The 16,564-nt window shown below is 36.4% G+C and overlaps 1 protein-coding gene across 1 annotated transcript; it reads left to right on the forward strand.

The window, feature by feature from the left end:
* The first annotated feature begins 2,776 nt into the window (after positions 1-2,776).
* On the forward strand, positions 2,777-14,471 carry LOC133721436 (uncharacterized). The gene is made up of 13 exons (XM_062148053.1): positions 2,777-3,036; positions 3,237-3,445; positions 4,086-4,667; positions 5,083-6,291; positions 6,372-6,699; positions 7,201-7,456; positions 7,547-7,763; positions 7,885-8,267; positions 8,371-8,880; positions 9,247-10,435; positions 10,759-11,112; positions 11,313-11,550; positions 11,751-14,471. Exons 2-13 carry the CDS (start codon positions 3,371-3,373, stop codon positions 14,291-14,293), a joined length of 7,884 nt encoding a protein of 2,627 aa, XP_062004037.1. The 5' UTR covers positions 2,777-3,036; positions 3,237-3,370; the 3' UTR covers positions 14,294-14,471.
* The last annotated feature ends 2,093 nt before the right edge of the window (positions 14,472-16,564 follow it).

Here is a 16,564-nt window from a genome sequence, read left to right on the forward strand (position 1 = left end):
TTATTACATTGAATAACTAATTCTATTTTTTCCATGTCTGCCCTTCTAATAAATGTCTCACATTTTTTTTTTTCTATATTTTACTTTGACTTTGTAGGATATTTAAGTTATTTTGCATTTCTTTTTTCTAAATTAATTTTGCATTTTTTAATTGTTATTTTGACAATCTGGGTTGTGGTTTTTTTCTTTCTGGGTTCATCTAGGTCAAACTTCCACATACCTATCTTCCCTTTCTCTCAAATCTTTCTTTATCTCTTTCTATTTCTCTAGCATCCATTCTGAAATCCATTCCCATTTTTTAATCTTCGTTCAATCAAATCTTTTTTTTATCTCTTTCTTTTTCTCTAGCATCCACTCTGAAATCCATTCCCATTTTTTAATCTTCGTTCAATTTCATTTCTTTGGCGGGGGAAATGAAATTGAACAAAGATTTTAAAAATTGTTGTTGTTTTTTTTTAAGAAATTGAGCTAACTGAGCCCTTTCACCGGGCATACCATTACTCTTCCACCACTCATAGAAACCACAGATGGAAGAGCTTCTATTTATTCGGTTGAATTGTCGGCTGACCCATGTTTATGTCCTAATGATTATGAAGTACTAGTACGATACAATAGTGAGTTTCTTTCTGTAACCAGTCTTGCATATTTTAGATCAGGGGATGATACTTGGACTCAAATAGGTGATTAAAGTTTCGCCAGCAAAGTTAGATGGCGATTAAGAGTATTGGAAGTGATGTTTTACTGGATAATAATAATGCAAGCTAAAAAGAAAAAAACCACAACCCAAATTGTCAAAATAACAATTAAAAAATGCAAAATTAATTAAGAAAAAAGAAATGCAAAATAACTTAAATATCCTACAAAGTCAAAGTAAAATATAGAAAGAAAAAAAATGTGAGACATTTATTAGAAGGGCAGACATGGAAAAAATAGAATTAGTTATTCAATGTAATAAATATTGAGTTTAAAGTGGTAGTGGAATCCACATGTCATTTGTTGAGTGGGAAAGGTTGAAAGGGAAAGGTAGAAGGGGAAGGTAGCTAGCATTCCTCTTCATAAATATTTGTTTTGGACTTTTTGGGTTGCTCGTGTGAAAAGTCAGGTTTTGGATTGTGAATCAGATTGGAGTACTTTTTGCCAAAATGTCATTTTGAGACACTTTATACCTTTTCGAAATAGGAACGACGAGATCTACAAGACTCATTTTAGTGAGCCCTATCTAATTTAGGCCAAAATATACCGTTTTAATTATCCGATTTGGGATTTAGTATTTTTAGGCTAGTTTTACATTCTTTTTAGGATTCTTTTTATTTTTAGGTTCTTAGTTTCATTTTTAATTTGGATTCTTTAGGATTCCTTGTTAGATTATGATTATGATTATGATTATGATTATGATTATGATTATGATTATGATTATGACTTGAATGCCTATATAAGCACCATCATGTTTTGTATTTGGATAAGTTTTCATATCAAATTTAATAGAAATCATAGATTTTTCTCTCTTTCAGTAGTGAATTCCAAAACTATGTCTTTTTTAGGGTTTATCACTTGTAAATCCCGTTACTTCAGACTGTGTCATGTGCACTTGCACCAATAAAAACGGATGACTGGATAACATTAAGTACATATTTTTGTTATTAAAAAAAGTTACCTATAAATATTAACGACTGAGATCTGCTGATTCACTTGCATTGCCGGTGTATAGAAAATTTTTCAATTTTACATTCATTTTGAGTTTAATGAACTGACAAGATAGCTATTTTAAAGTTTATTGATGAGACACTTTGGCCAAACTATGGCCTCGTTTGGTTTGCGGAAAGGAAAGTAATTCCTTTATATTTCCCATGGGAGGGAAATAAAATTTCTGAAGAACTTTCTATTTTGATGTTTGATAACATAAGGAAAGTTATCCAAAAAGTTGTTAAAGTAATAAAATAATGTGTTGTGAGTAATAAATGCAAGGAAATAATAGAGGAAAGTGATTCCTTTGAAATATGGAATGAACCATTTTCCCCTCGATTTTCCTTTGCTTCTAGAAAACATTTCCTTTCATTTTGCATCTTAGACGTAAGAAATGAACAACTTTCTTTTCCCGATACTTATTTTCCGCAAACCAAACAAGACATATGTCTTCATGTGTCAAGGACTCAAGGACCCTATCAAAAAAAAAAAAAAACACACACACACACAAAGCAGTTGACCAAAATGAAGACACATGGGCCTGGTCAATTTTTTGTTTGGTCCAATATGGTCAAACACCCTGACTTCAAGCAGGCGTCACTTTTCAATGTTGTTGGCTAATGGATATAAATGCAATGTGTGTAAATTTGCAACAAATAAAATTCATAGAATTTTCCTTCCATTTTCTAGTAGCATTACAAAGACCAACCAATCCCCAACCCTTGAAATTCTCCATGCATTTTTGGGGAAACTCTATAGACCACCCCCCCCCCCCCCCCCCGCCTAGCCTTTTCCATTTCTCCACATAATTCACAACTTGTATTAACAATAAGTAAAGCAAAATCAACGGAACGCAAGAAGGGAAAAGAAAAGGAAGAAAGAGAGACACAGAGAAGTTCATCAAGTTACCATTGTTGATTCAGGTATCTACTTTTGCTCATCTTTTTATTTTTTCGTGTTTCTAATTTCACTGGTATACAGGGCATGGTGATCAGTTTAATGAAACTGTACAAAGTACAAAAACTTTTCTATTATGTATATGGTCTTGGTCTTTCTTGGATTGGATGGTGGTTGGTTGGTTACATGCATGTCATAATTAATGTCATATAGAACACATGCATGTATAATATAATCGTCTCGCTAAATCGCTACTGACCAGTTCAGTTTAAGTATCAGAAATAATGATCACTTTCAGGAAATATTTTTTTAGAAGAAACAACGATTTTCTTCTGCAGAAAAGAGAAAGCAAACTCGTTGGACTAAACTTGTATTTTTTTATTTTCATTTTTTTCAATTTAAGCATAAAAAAGAAGACATTTTAAGGTCAAATGGGTCAAGGGGAGTACTGAGCAAGTAAGCATCAACAAATTCTTTTGGAAAACTTTCATCTTTATTCTGGGACCTTATTCTGTACGAGAAACCTTTGGTGTTACTGTTCTTTTTTGAATAGGGTTTTCTTTTACTTCTTATCTCTCTTTCTTTCAACGCGTGACATTGATCGTACAGTACTATTTCAGATTCCTGACATTTCTTTTTTTTATCTTTCTATGTAGCTTGCTTTGTGAGGAAGAAATCAAAAATCTTTAGCTCTCTTCAAGTGGGTTTTGAGGAAAGAACTGGGTTCATAATCATTTGGTTATGTTAGAGAAAGGGTACAGTGACTTGAGTGATAGACTGATAGTGCTTGATGGTGGGTTTAACTGAGACTGTGTTTTCTTGGTCTCTTGAAGATATTTTCAATGAAGATCTTTACAAGAACAAGGTAGTTTCTTGGTCCATTGTGGATTTATTGAAGAAAGGTGCCATCTTTATATTGCTGTTCTAAAAATTTTGTTGTGATTTTTGGAATAAATAATTCAAATAGTAAAGGTTTAATGTAGGACACTTTTCCCTGGTATTGATTCATTTTACTGATTCTTTCTTATGTTTTTCTTCTACTACAATCTAATTGTAGCCATCCACAAACATGGGCAAATGAAATATGATGAATATATTGTGGCTGTGTGTGCAGTCAACTTTTATGAACTCTGAAACTATTATCACTAAAGCTTTTGGAGTTTGTTCAGGCCAAAGGAAGCCTTTTTAAACGAGTTGACGCTTTTAGCAAATAATTTTGAATTGCTAGCCTTCTTAATTCTATTTAATTATAGGCAATTACTAGCACGTATAATTTGAAACCCTGGATTATAAGATTGACTTAATTTTCAAGCATGCTTTAATTTTATATGGTTCTCAAGACTGTGAATTTTCTGTTCTTGTTAATGACTTAATGCTTTGAAGGACTCTGAATGCAAGTTGTTTGAGATTATATTATCTGCAGATGAAGTGTTCTATACAGATTTATAAAAAAAGTAGAACTGATCTCTCTTTAAGAACTTATTTTGAGCTTTTGTTTTTTCTAGGTGGAAAAGATTCCTGAATCATTTCAGTCGGTTGTCCAGTACTTTGGGTCTTATCTGTATCCTTTATTGGAAGAAACTCGAGCTCAGTTACATTCCAGTATGGAAACTATTGACAGTGCACCATTTGCGGAAGTAGTTGATTTTAAAGAGTCCAAGCCATATGGAACAAAGCAATATACAATCAAGGTTGATTGTTGGCGAAACAGGTTCAGTGAACGTGGCAACGAACCATACAAAACTTTGCCTGGGGATCTTTTTATTTTAGCAAATGCTAAACCTGAAACTGTTTCTGAATTACAACTGACTGGGAGGTCATGGTCTTTTGTATCTGTCACTCATCTTGTGTCTAACATCTCACAAATTCAGAAAAAAGATGAGAATGGGGATGAGGTTGAGGATGTGGAAGAGGAAACTTCTCTTTGTTTTAAAATCGAGTCTTCAAAAGAGTTTGAAGTCGATGATAGCAGATCACTGTTTGTTGTTTTCTTGTTGAATTTAATCCCCAGTGGAAGAATATACAAAGCATTGCACATGCTGGGAAATTTAACAATTATCAAAGAAGTTCTATGCTCTGATTCTGTGGTAAGACCTGAAGGATTAATAGATTAGAATTTGTTGGTTAAATTTTCCGTTTCATTTACTAACATGGTACACTGCTAACAATACAACATACAATATGTAATGCAACACTAGCCACAGATCATATAAATCTGTCAGTGCATTACTTCTTCATAGTTAACCAAATCTCTTAATAATGGTTTGATAATTTAGGCTACAATGTCTTCCTTTTTAAAGTGAAAGAAAACAAAATCTTTCTTAACTTTATTAAACTTTTACAACTCAAGTTATTGGCACTTATTCTCTCTCTCTCTCTCTCTCTCTCTCTCTCTCTCTCAATTGTTTCATTTGACATTTAAAATTGCAGAACTTCTGTAGTTATGTTTCTATGTTGACATCTATTGTTGGAACTGACTGAAAAGATTATGCTTGATGACAGGCTCAGGAAAATCCTTCCTATGAGAAGAATAATGACATCATGGAGAAGGGGTTAGATGAGAATTTATTGTCAGGACTTAATGAGGCCCAAACTGGGGCAGTTTTGGCTTGTCTTGGAATGCGGCATTGTGGTGCAAAGTCTTCGGTGGAACTTATATGGGGTCCTCCTGGGACAGGAAAAACTAAAACAATCGCTACTCTGCTTTTTACTCTGTTAAAGATGAATTGTAGGACTCTTATTTGTGCCCCAACAAATGTTGCAATAACTGAAGTTGCTTCTCGTCTTCTGAAAATGGTGACAGAAGCAGAGTCCAATGCAATGTTTTGTTCAGTTGGAAAAATCCTTTTATTTGGGAATAAGGAACGACTCAAACTCAAAGTTGGTTCAGATATTGAAGAGATATATTTGGGTCACCGTATTGAAAAAATCATTGAGTGCATAGGACCACAAACTGGTTGGAGGCATTGCTTTGCTTCCATGATAAATTTACTTGAAGATTGTGTTTGTGATTACAATATTTACTTGGGCAAAGAGTTGACTGAACTCACTGAAGGGGAAGAACAAAATAGTGCTTGTGAAGTGAATGATGAACGCAGAAGTGAACCAGGAGTTAGCGAGGGGAAGTGCAAAACATTTCTTGAATATTTCAGAAATAGATTTCTCTGTACCGCATTGCCACTAAGATATTGCATTTCTATCTTCTGTACCCATATGACCAAAAGTTGCATTCCAGAACACATATTCAAGGATATGGTTTCTCTTATCCTCTTAGTTGATTCCTTTGAGATGTTGTTGTTTGAAGGTAATGTTAGTTCAGAAGCATTGGAAGGCCTTTTTTCTTGTTCAGAGGTTGAGGGTGTATCTGAGTTATATGTAGATGACTCAATTCCTCTTGTCATGAAGAAAAAGGAATGCCTTGTAGCTTTATGCACTCTACAGTGTTCTCTTAGAAAACTTCAACTTCCAGATTTTAGGGAAGGAACTGATCTAATGGATTTATGTTTCCGAGGTGCATCCTTAGTATTTTGCACTGCATCTAGTTCATTTAAGCTGCATAGACTGGAAATGGAGCCATTTACCTTTGTGGTTATTGATGAAGCTGCACAATTGAAGGAGTGTGAGTCAACTATACCCCTGCAACTACCAGGAGTAAAACATGTAATTCTTGTTGGTGATGAATGCCAATTGCCAGCTATGGTGAAAAGCAATGTAAGTTGCAGCTTTAGCATTATATAACCTGTGTTTCTTATTGCACTTCATCTTTTATCTAAAATTTTTTTCTTCTATAGGTTTCTCAAGAAGCTGGTTTTGCAAGAAGCTTGTTTGAGAGGTTAAGCACAATGAGTCACCCAAAACACCTTCTAAATATGCAGTACAGAATGCATCCGTCAATAAGTTTCTTCCCAAATTCTAGTTTCTATAATAACCTGATCCTGGACGCTCCAAATGTCACAAAAAAAAGCCATGAGAAGCACTATCTTCCAGGGCCAATATATGGTCCTTATTCTTTTATAAATGTAAATGATGGAAGAGAGGAGAAGGATGAGGATGGACATAGTCGAAAGAATATGGTTGAGGTCGCTATTGTTTTGAAAGTACTGCGGAATCTTTACAAAGGTATGTTGGATTTGTGTCTTATCTCAGTATTTTTCAAGTTTTTGGTTTCCAAATGGATTATTTTTATTATATTTTTATGTTAAATAATAGTGCAGTTGTATACATTTATTTATCAAATGGCCGTGCTGTGTGCAAATACTTTTAGACATTCCCTTGAATATCAGCATGTTAACAGTGTGAAAAACATTAAAGAGTTTATAGCATGCGGGCTTTCCTTTTGGATAAATCTGCACAACTTCAGTGAAACATTGTCATATGATCCTGACCGATGCATATTATATGTATTTTTTTTTCTCATGTCTTAAATCTCTAAGAACAAGACGCTATACCAATTTTAGTTTTGCACTTGTCACGAAACTCTCATGTCCTTACCTAGCCTTGACCCATGAAGCTATCTTGGTTGAGGTCACAAACATCACAATATGTGTTGCCAAATCATTGTGCCTTAATTATTATCTTTTAGAGTTTAATCTTCTTTTTATGTCTTTTTCTTGCATACAGAATGGATGAATTCAAAACAGAAACTCAGTGTTGGTGTGGTATCTCCCTATGCTGCTCAAGTAGTGGCAATTCAGGAAAATCTTAGACAGAAGTATGACAATCTTGATGGCTTTAAAGTGAAGGTAAATACAGTTGACGGGTTCCAGGGTGGGGAAGACGACATAATTATAATGTCCACTGTAAGATCCAACAGCCATCAATCACTTCAGTTTATTTCAAATATTCAAAGAGTCAATGTTGCTCTCACAAGGGCTAGGTATGGTCTACTTTTGCTTGAATTTGTATGCTTTTTTAATCTCATCAATAAGTTTTGTGGAAATACCTATTGATCCTCTGATGACTTTAGGCACTGTCTCTGGATTTTGGGCAACGAAAAAACTCTATGCAGTAGTGATTCTGTTTGGAAGGCCTTGGTTCTTGATGCCAAAAGTCGTGAATGCTTCTTTAATGCTGATCAAGACAAGGATTTGGCCAAGGCCATAGTAGACGTAAAGAAAGAGTTGGACCAATTGGATGATTTGCTCAATGCCGACAGCATACTTTTCAAAAATGCCAGATGGAAGGTAAAGGACTTGGTGTTATTTGTTTCTTCATTCTCTGTTTTACTCTTTAATTTCCAAGAATTTCATACAATGGCACATGGTCCATATTTTTTCTGACTTTGGACTATTTGGTTATACACAGGTGCTTTTTAGTGATAACTTTTTGAAGTCATTCAAGAAACTGACGTCAGCCTCTTTGAAGAAGTCAGTACTAAACCTTCTACTGAAGCTTTCAACTGGCTGGAGACCTAGGAAGCGCAATGTAGAGACAAGTTGTAGTAGCTCTTCACTAATCTTGAGGAAATTTAAGGTTAAATCTCTATATATTGTTTGCACAACAGACATTGCAAAGGATATTGTTTGCACAACAGACATTGCAAAGGATATGAGATACATTCAAATATTAAAGGTCTGGGACATATTGCCCCTGGAGGATATCCCAAAGTTGGAATATCGCCTGGAGACTGTTCTAAACAGATATACAGATGATTTTATTAATCTTTGCAAGGAGAAATATCTTGAGGGGTATGTTGTATATTTGTCATAATAATCTTGAAATCCATCTCTTCATATTTTGAACTTTAAAACAAGTTACTGATTGATATCTTTGGTTCTCATTTGTGACCAGTGATTTAGAAGTTCCACAGAGCTGGCCACTTTCTCTGGAATTTTCCCAGTTTAAGGATCTTAGTGTCACTGAAACCAAGAGAGATTTTGTTGGTGACACTTCTGATGGCAGAAGTTATGTTGAGAACTCACAGGTCAGCGAGAGTTTGTTGCTAATGAAATTTTACTCTTTATCATCCGGTGTGGTGAACCACTTGCTCTCTGACTGTGAGGGTAGAGAATTGGATCTTCCATTTGAAGTTACAGACCAAGAAAGGGAGATTATACTTCATCATAGAAGTTCTTTTATAGTTGGACGGTCAGGTACTGGGAAGACCACCGTCTTAACCATGAAGTTATTCCAAAGAGAACAATGGCACCATTTGGCTGTGCAGGGATGCTATGGTACTGAAAATAACAATGATGAGCAAAGTCCTGCAACTACTGAAGGGAAAATTCTACGCCAGCTTTTCGTTACAGTGAGTCCTAAGCTATGTTTTGCCATCAAGCAACATGTTACACGTTTGAAAAGGTGAGAAGACTACTCATTGAAAAGATATTTAATGTGATTATAAGTATTATGTTGTAAATCATTACACAGTGATTCTTGTCTTATAAACCATACACAGATTATGGATTTGATTGCACTATTATTCTTATGGGTGAGGGAAAAAAAAAGAATTTTGGGTAAAGAAAAATTTGTATTTCTGTTATATCTTGGATGGCACTATTTTTGTTTGAAGTTTGATGCACCATTTTATTCTTCTACTAACATTATTCTGCTTTAGTACCTGCTTTGCTAGATAAGCAATGCTGATGTACTCGCTTGTACAAGATGCTCTTTCTGTCCTGACTTCTGATATCTAAATTTTTCTGCATCATGTTTCTATGTTTGCAGTTTTGCATGTGGTGGAAGTGACTCAGCTGAAAGAAGTTTGATTGATATAGTTGATTTTGATGAGGAGGAATCCCAATTCAAGGATATCCAAGATTCATTTCATGATATTTCTTCGAGCTCTTACCCTCTTGTGATAACATTCTATAAGTTCCTGATGATGCTTGATGGAACATTGAGTAACTCATACTTTGCAAGGTTCTGCAATGCATCACTTCCTCACAGCCAATTTAGAAATTCGGGATCAGTTATGTTCCAGGCCTTTATAAGGACAAAAGAAGTCAATTATGAGAGGTTTAGTTCATCATATTGGCCCCATTTTAATACTCAGCTAACTAAGAACCTTGATGTTGCAAGAGTCTTTACAGAGATTATTTCTCATATAAAAGGTGGCTTGGGAGCTATAGAAGCATGTGATGGGAAGCTCAGCCGGGAGGATTATGTTAAATTGTCAGAGGGTCGAGCTTCTAATTTAAGCAAGCAAAAGAGAGAACAGATATATGAGATATTTCAAGATTATGAAAAAAAGAAGATGGGAAATGGTGAATTTGATCTGGCTGATTTTGTAAATGATCTTCAACGTCGACTCAAGCATGAGAAATATGTGGGTGATCAGATGGATTTTATTTATATTGATGAGGTTCAAGATCTCACAATGAGTCAAATTGCTTTGTTCAAACATATGTGCAACAATGTTGATGAGGGATTTGTTTTTTCTGGTGATACAGCACAAACAATTGCCAGGGGTATTGATTTTAGGTTCCAAGATATACGACATCTGTTCTACAAGAAGTTTGTGCTGGAGTCAAGAAGCAATAAGCAAGATGAAAGAAAAGGAAAAGGCCAAATTTCTGAAATATATCATTTGACTCAAAACTTCCGTACCCATTCTGGTATATTGAAGTTATCGCAGAGCATTATTGAATTACTATATCGCTTTTTTCCTCTTTCAATTGATGTTTTAAAACCAGAAAGCAGTGTGATTTATGGGGAAGCTCCTGTTGTGCTTGAATCTGGAGAAAATGAAAATGCAATCATCAAAATATTTGGAAATAGTAGAAATATAGTTGGCTTTGGTGCAGAGCAGGTGATATTGGTGCGAGATGATAGTACTCGAAGAGAAATTTCCAATGTTGTTGGGAAGCATGCTCTTGTCCTTACCATAGTTGAGTGCAAGGGCCTTGAGTTTCAGGTGATCACAAATATATGCTCATATATTTAACTTTTAATGGCACAGAAGTTTTTACCATTGATTTAAATTTAATTCTGTTTTTAAAAATGCTTCTGCAGTGGATTAATTCTTCTTCTATATCTCTTTTCTTCTTTAATTTATTTTCAAACATAATTTTCCTAGGGAATTACTTTTTTGTTGATATTGGTTCTACAACAGAATTTGAATTGTTTTGTGCTGCACTAATATTTGATTGTGATATTCAATTAGCTGGATCTTGACATGTCTTTGAAATCTATATATGTTTTTGGTTTATTTCTGACATTTGTATATTGTCTTTGCAGGATGTACTCTTGTACAACTTTTTCGGCTCATCTCCTTCAAAAAATCAATGGAAGGTTATTTATGATTACATGAAGGAACAAGATTTACTCGACTCTACATTACCTAAGAAATTTCCAAGTTTCAGTGAAGCGAAACACAACATATTATGCTCTGAATTGAAGCAATTATATGTTGCTGTTACTCGCACCAGACAGAGATTGTGGATTTGTGAAACTGTAGAGGAGATTTCGAAACCCATGTTTGACTATTGGAAGAAGAAATGTCTTGTGCAAGTTAGGCAACTTGATGATTCACTTGCACAAGCCATGCAAGTTGCAAGCAGCACAGAGGAGTGGAGATCCCGTGGGATTAAGGTGTGCTCAGTCTTTATATTTAACAGTTTAGGAAAATAGTACTTCTAAAGAAGAGATATAAACTATGAAAAGAGTTGATATTGCAGTATACTCAATATACCACACTTGTCTCACTACTCACTAGTATTCATGATATATTTTTAAGCAACATGCCACTATTTTCAGTACTATTTCTCACTTGTTCTATATGTATCTTGTAGCTATATCGTGAGAATAACTACGAGATGGCCACAATGTGCTTTAAAAGATCTGGTGACACTTATTGGGAACAAAGGTCCAAAGCTGCTGGCCTTAAAGCAATTGCTGACCGTATGCGAATGTCAAATCCTGAAGAGGCTAATTCTATTCTTAGGAAAGCTGCTGAAATATTTGATGCTATAGGGAAGGCTGATTCTGCTGCAAGATGTTTTTCTGATTTGGGAGAGTATGAAAGAGCAGGTATGCCTATTTTACGTCATTTTACCTTTGTCTACAAGCAATTATATTAGGGTGAAATGGTGATGTCGTTTCTGTGATTTTGTTTGATCTATCATCTGTTAGACTTGAATCTTCAATTTTTTTGCTTCCTGTTTGTGTATGTGCTCCCAATTAGCGATGAAATATCTATGAAATTCATTTTCTCAATTCTATTGGTGCAGCCAGGATTTATTTTGAGAAATGTGGCGAATTGGAAAGAGCCGCTGAATGTTTCACTCTAGCAGGATGCTATGAGGATGCTGCAGATGTGTATGCTAAAGGCAATTTTTTCTTAGAGTGTCTCTCTGTCTGTGCCAAAGGAAAATTATTTGATAGAGGTTTGGAATACATCGATTATTGGAAGAGGCATGCAGTCGAGAACAATTCTTTAACTAGAGGAGGAGAGGGGATACATAATATGGAACAAAAATTTCTAGAGGGCTGTGCCCGCCACTATCATAAGAAGAAAGATAACAGATCCATGATGAAATTTGTAAAAGCCTTCCAGTCTATATCATTGATGCGGAATTTTTTGAAGAGTTTAGGTAGCCTTGATGAACTTCTTTTGCTGGAAGATCAATTTGGAAACTATTTGGAAGCTGCGGAGATTGCACAGATTAAGGGAGAAATTCTACTTAAATCCGATTATCTTGGAAAGGCAGGTGAATTCAAAGATGCCTCAATGCATATCCTATTCTATGTACTTGCCAGCTCTCTTTGGTCATCTGGCAGCAAGGGCTGGCCCATGAAGAAGTTTGCACAACAGGAAGCTCTTTTGAAAAAAACCAAGTCAGTTGCCAAGAATGAGACAGACGACTTTTATGAGTTGGTTTGCACTGAGGTTGATATTTTATTGAATGGGGAGGATAACTTGGCTGTGTTGAAACATCAAATGAAGGCTTCTCAGAGACACGCAAGTATTGTAGGTGAATTGTTATCTGCTCAAAAAATTTTGGATTCCCATTTTTCTCTAAGGACTGATAAGTATTTGTGGGAAAAAGAATTGATCAGTGATTTTGTGAAGCATTCTGAAGACATGATATCCCAGAATCAGGTTTCCATCGAATCACTAGTTTACTTCTGGAACTTTTGGAAGGACAAGATTGTTCTCGTGATTGAATGTCTAGGATGCCTTGAAACCCAAAATGTTAATGTAAACAGAAGTTATCAAAAGTTTTGTTTCAACTACTTGGGAGTATGGAGGTTATCTAATCAAATGAATCCTGTGTACGTTTTACTCTTCCCTGATGCTGATTGGGTTAGAGATGTGGACAAAAGTTTTTTCCGAAGTCATGGGAAGTTGGTCTCCATTGATGTTCGCCAGCTTATTTCAGCTGCTCAGAAATATTGGAGTTCAGAACTGCTTGCTGTAGGCATTAAGGTTTTGGAAAAGCTTGATGAGCTTTTCAAGTTCTCTATCAAGAGTTCTGATTCAACATTCTTCCAGAGCAGGGCTCTTACCTTCATCTATGATGTTGCGGTATATCTCTTGAATTCCAAATGTTTGAAGAAAAGGCCTCAAGAAGCCAAGGCACTGCAGAAATTTGTAACTTTCTCAACTGAAAGGTTTGTTGCTTGCATGTTTCCTTTGGATTGGAGGAAATCATTTAGAGAGAATATGATTTCTCTCAGAAGAACTGATGCTTCAAAGAATGTGCTGAATCAAGTTATAGTTGAATACATCAGCTCAAAGAACGAGCTGTCTTATGGTCAAATTGGAAGGATCGCAATGACCATTCTCGGGTCTGGTAAGCTGAATTTTGAACTATGTAAGAAGCTTGTGAAAAAGTTGGACTCCAATCCACCATGGAAGGACTTTATTGAGAACCACTGTACGAGTACTGAACCTGGAAGTACCAGTGAGAAACCTAGAGAGGTGTCTGATATGTGGCTATTATATGAGGCTTTAGTTGAAACTTATAATGCAAACTGGAGGGTTGTTGAAGACTACATATCACCTGGTTGCTTCTTGTATCTTGTGGAGCGTCTTCTGATTTGGGCTTCTCAATGTCGAGGTTATGTTATCACCACAAGTTCTTGTTTCACTGAATGGCTGATGTACCAGGATGAAGATACTCATGTGCAACCATCTATAGAAGGCATCCTTCCTTTTGTTAGAAATGTGGTTACCGAATGCCTTTGTAACAAGGCAAATCTGGTTGAATGGATTAAAAAGTCTAATGCAGATTGGAAGACCTGTTATTCACTACTCGTGCCAAGATTGGTCTTTCTGCTATGTTTGCTTTGTGTGAACTTTGGAATATGCTTGGATGTACTCTATGATATGCTGGGAAGGAGCTACATCACTGAACAACTTCCATGGGAATTTTACGACACCCTTAAGAGGCGGAGGAGGAACAATTTTCTGAATATAAATGTGGAAGTGCTTGCAGTAGCTCTCAAGAAGATTCACAATACTTTGGTAATTGCTAGTTTTGGGTTTGATTGTTCAAGGTTCGTATGCCCAGATGCCATCTTTGTTGACATGAAGGCCATTCAGTCCAAGGATGACCTATTCAGAATAATGTTTCCTAAACCACCAGCCATTCAAGTTGCACCAGGTCGAATTGGATTTGTTGAAGCTGGAGGTAATACTCTTTGTGGTGGTGTACTTTCTGCAAATGATATCGATGCAGGGAAGAGCTCTTTAAACTCCAGCTTGGTGGGAGAAACTGATGAGCAGTTTGATACTGAAGACGGTCAGAGTAGAGGTGAGGAAATCTGAAAAGCCAATGTGTCTACATCCTAGTGTCCACAACCTGATGCAGTCTCGGCTTCTACATCTGCAACCCAAGCAAACAAAAAGGGCAACCGCAATGAATTTTCTTATGTAGGAATGTTGATAACTTTATGTATGTATCAAAACCAGATTATCTTCAGGAACTACTTATCAGTTTTTATTAGTGATTGCTGGGTGCTTGAAGCAGAGCTATGTGCATTTTCGAAGCAGAGTTAGTGGAGTGATAGAAACTGAAACTGGATTCCAACTTAACAAAATGTGTGACATAGCAATGGATCTTGTTTAGGCCAAAAAATCAGCTCAAGGGCTCAATACGAGTTACCTATGTCTGAATTTTTCTTTCTATTGAATAGTAAAAATTAATAATCAACAATGCCAACATGTCATCTATCATGTACATTAAGTTAGGAACGAAATTCAAGATCAGCAACATTAGTGAAGAATTGATCATTCGATGATTCTTAGGGAGTGATAAGCACTGAAGTTTTGCTTACAGAAGGGTGCTGGTCATTCCATTGCCGCCCAGTAATCTGTAATTCTGTATTCACTTCACTCTTGAAATCTGGATGATAACTTTAAGCCTAAAGAGTTCAGCATCGTTGTTATTGATGAAGCTGCACAGTTGAAAGAGTGTGAATCAACAATCCCTCTTCAACTACAGTGTGAAGCATGCTACAGTGATGAGCAGTTATATACACGTCTACTCATAAGTTTTTATTCCACTTCCAATTTATGTGCATTTTATTTCTCCTTTCTTTTCTGCTGTTGATATTTTCAATGATTTTATTCATTGTTTTTTTATGTGACGGTTTACTCTAGCTTCTGAAACAGTAGCATAGTTGGGAATATTTATCAAAATGGTCTTGCCGTCTTGCTGTATGCATGCTTTGATTTGAAGGTTTACATAGCCTTAGTAAGGATAAATATGTGTATTCCCTTATGATAATACTTTCACAATACGGACAATGTTACGTTGAAGGAAAATCAACATAGTGTGTCTTATCAAACTAGGAGTAGTAAAAGGAGAGAAGGTTCTAGATTTCCTAATCCTAGTCGGATTAGTATTCATTGTAACATTAGAATATGTACTTTGTAATCCCTATATATATATAGGGCTCCTATTCTCAATAATAATACACAATTCTCTCATCAATCTCTCTCAATTCTATTATCCTTAAACACGTTATCAGCACGAGTTCTAACCACAAAAACAAAAACCAAAAACCCGAAAGTTCTTCTCACTGAAATCTGCCGCAAGCACTTGCCTGCAACTTTCTGCCTACCTGCGTGCCTACTGCCCCAGCAGCCCCTAGCCCGAGCTAGCCAAGCCTTCGCTGCAGCCTGCTCCTTGCGCACCCAGCGCTACGCGCCCCTACGCTCCGTGCTGCCCGCCTGCGCGCCCGTGCGTTTGCAGCCCCGCGTCGCTGCCCTGCTGCTCCTGCAGCTCTGCCGCACATCCGCTGTCCCTGCAGCACCAACGCACACGGACTGCACCCTTCCCCTTTCCTGTGCACGTTCGTCTGTTTGCAGGCTCCGAAACATCTAGTTCGTAACCTCAGATCAAAATATTTTCTTCATCAAAGTTGTTCATCTCTGTCTCTTCCATTTGACCTCCGAATTTCAGCCTTATCGGAGTTATTTTGAGACCAGTACAACAATCAAAGTGAAAACTGTTCAGAAGACAATTTGCTCCGAAATTAACCAAGTAAGTATTTACATTGTAGGTCCCGCTTTCCGAATTTAATTCCTCCTTCTTTTCTTCGGGGACTTGAAAACCTCCCTTCTTCTACATCCCACCTTTCTTATAACGTGGGTTCGATCATTGAAAAGAGAAATCGTGGGGATTCACGCAATTAACGAACTAAGAGCGTTCGTAAGACTTCGGAATAAGAGCGTCCGTAAGCATCGATTTAACGAACTAAGAGCGTTCGTAAGCTACGGACTAAGAGCGTTCGTGAGCATCTATTTTGACCATTCAAACATCACTGTTTCGGTCTAATCCAAATTTCTTGGAAATCGATTTCTTGGTAGCATTAAGGCTCGGAAATCTTAATACTAGTTTTCGTGGAAGCATTGACTCCGAAACTAATCCGTTCTTGTTTCTCCTTTTTGGATATCAAACTTGAACGAGCTCGATTTTACTCCATTGGATTCTACGGGCACGGGATATTTATTTGCCTACAATCCAAGAGCCATGTTCTAAAGGAACCGCTCAAGACTCACAAACTGAGATAGAAAATTCCAGGGCATTTACCC

Source organism: Rosa rugosa, chromosome 7 (genome assembly GCF_958449725.1).
Source record: "Rosa rugosa chromosome 7, drRosRugo1.1, whole genome shotgun sequence".
In the NCBI taxonomy this organism is placed as follows: Eukaryota; Viridiplantae; Streptophyta; class Magnoliopsida; order Rosales; family Rosaceae; genus Rosa; species Rosa rugosa.

Bases quoted from the DNA above. Each gene is read 5' to 3' on its own strand.
- LOC133721436 (XM_062148053.1), top strand. From the start codon at position 3,371: ATGGTGGGTTTAACTGAGACTGTGTTTTCTTGGTCTCTTGAAGATATT. The intron at 8,268-8,370 runs GTATGTTGTATA...ATTTGTGACCAG, and splicing joins AAGGAGAAATATCTTGAGGG to TGATTTAGAAGTTCCACAGA. The intron at 11,551-11,750 runs GTATGCCTATTT...CTATTGGTGCAG, and splicing joins GGGAGAGTATGAAAGAGCAG to CCAGGATTTATTTTGAGAAA.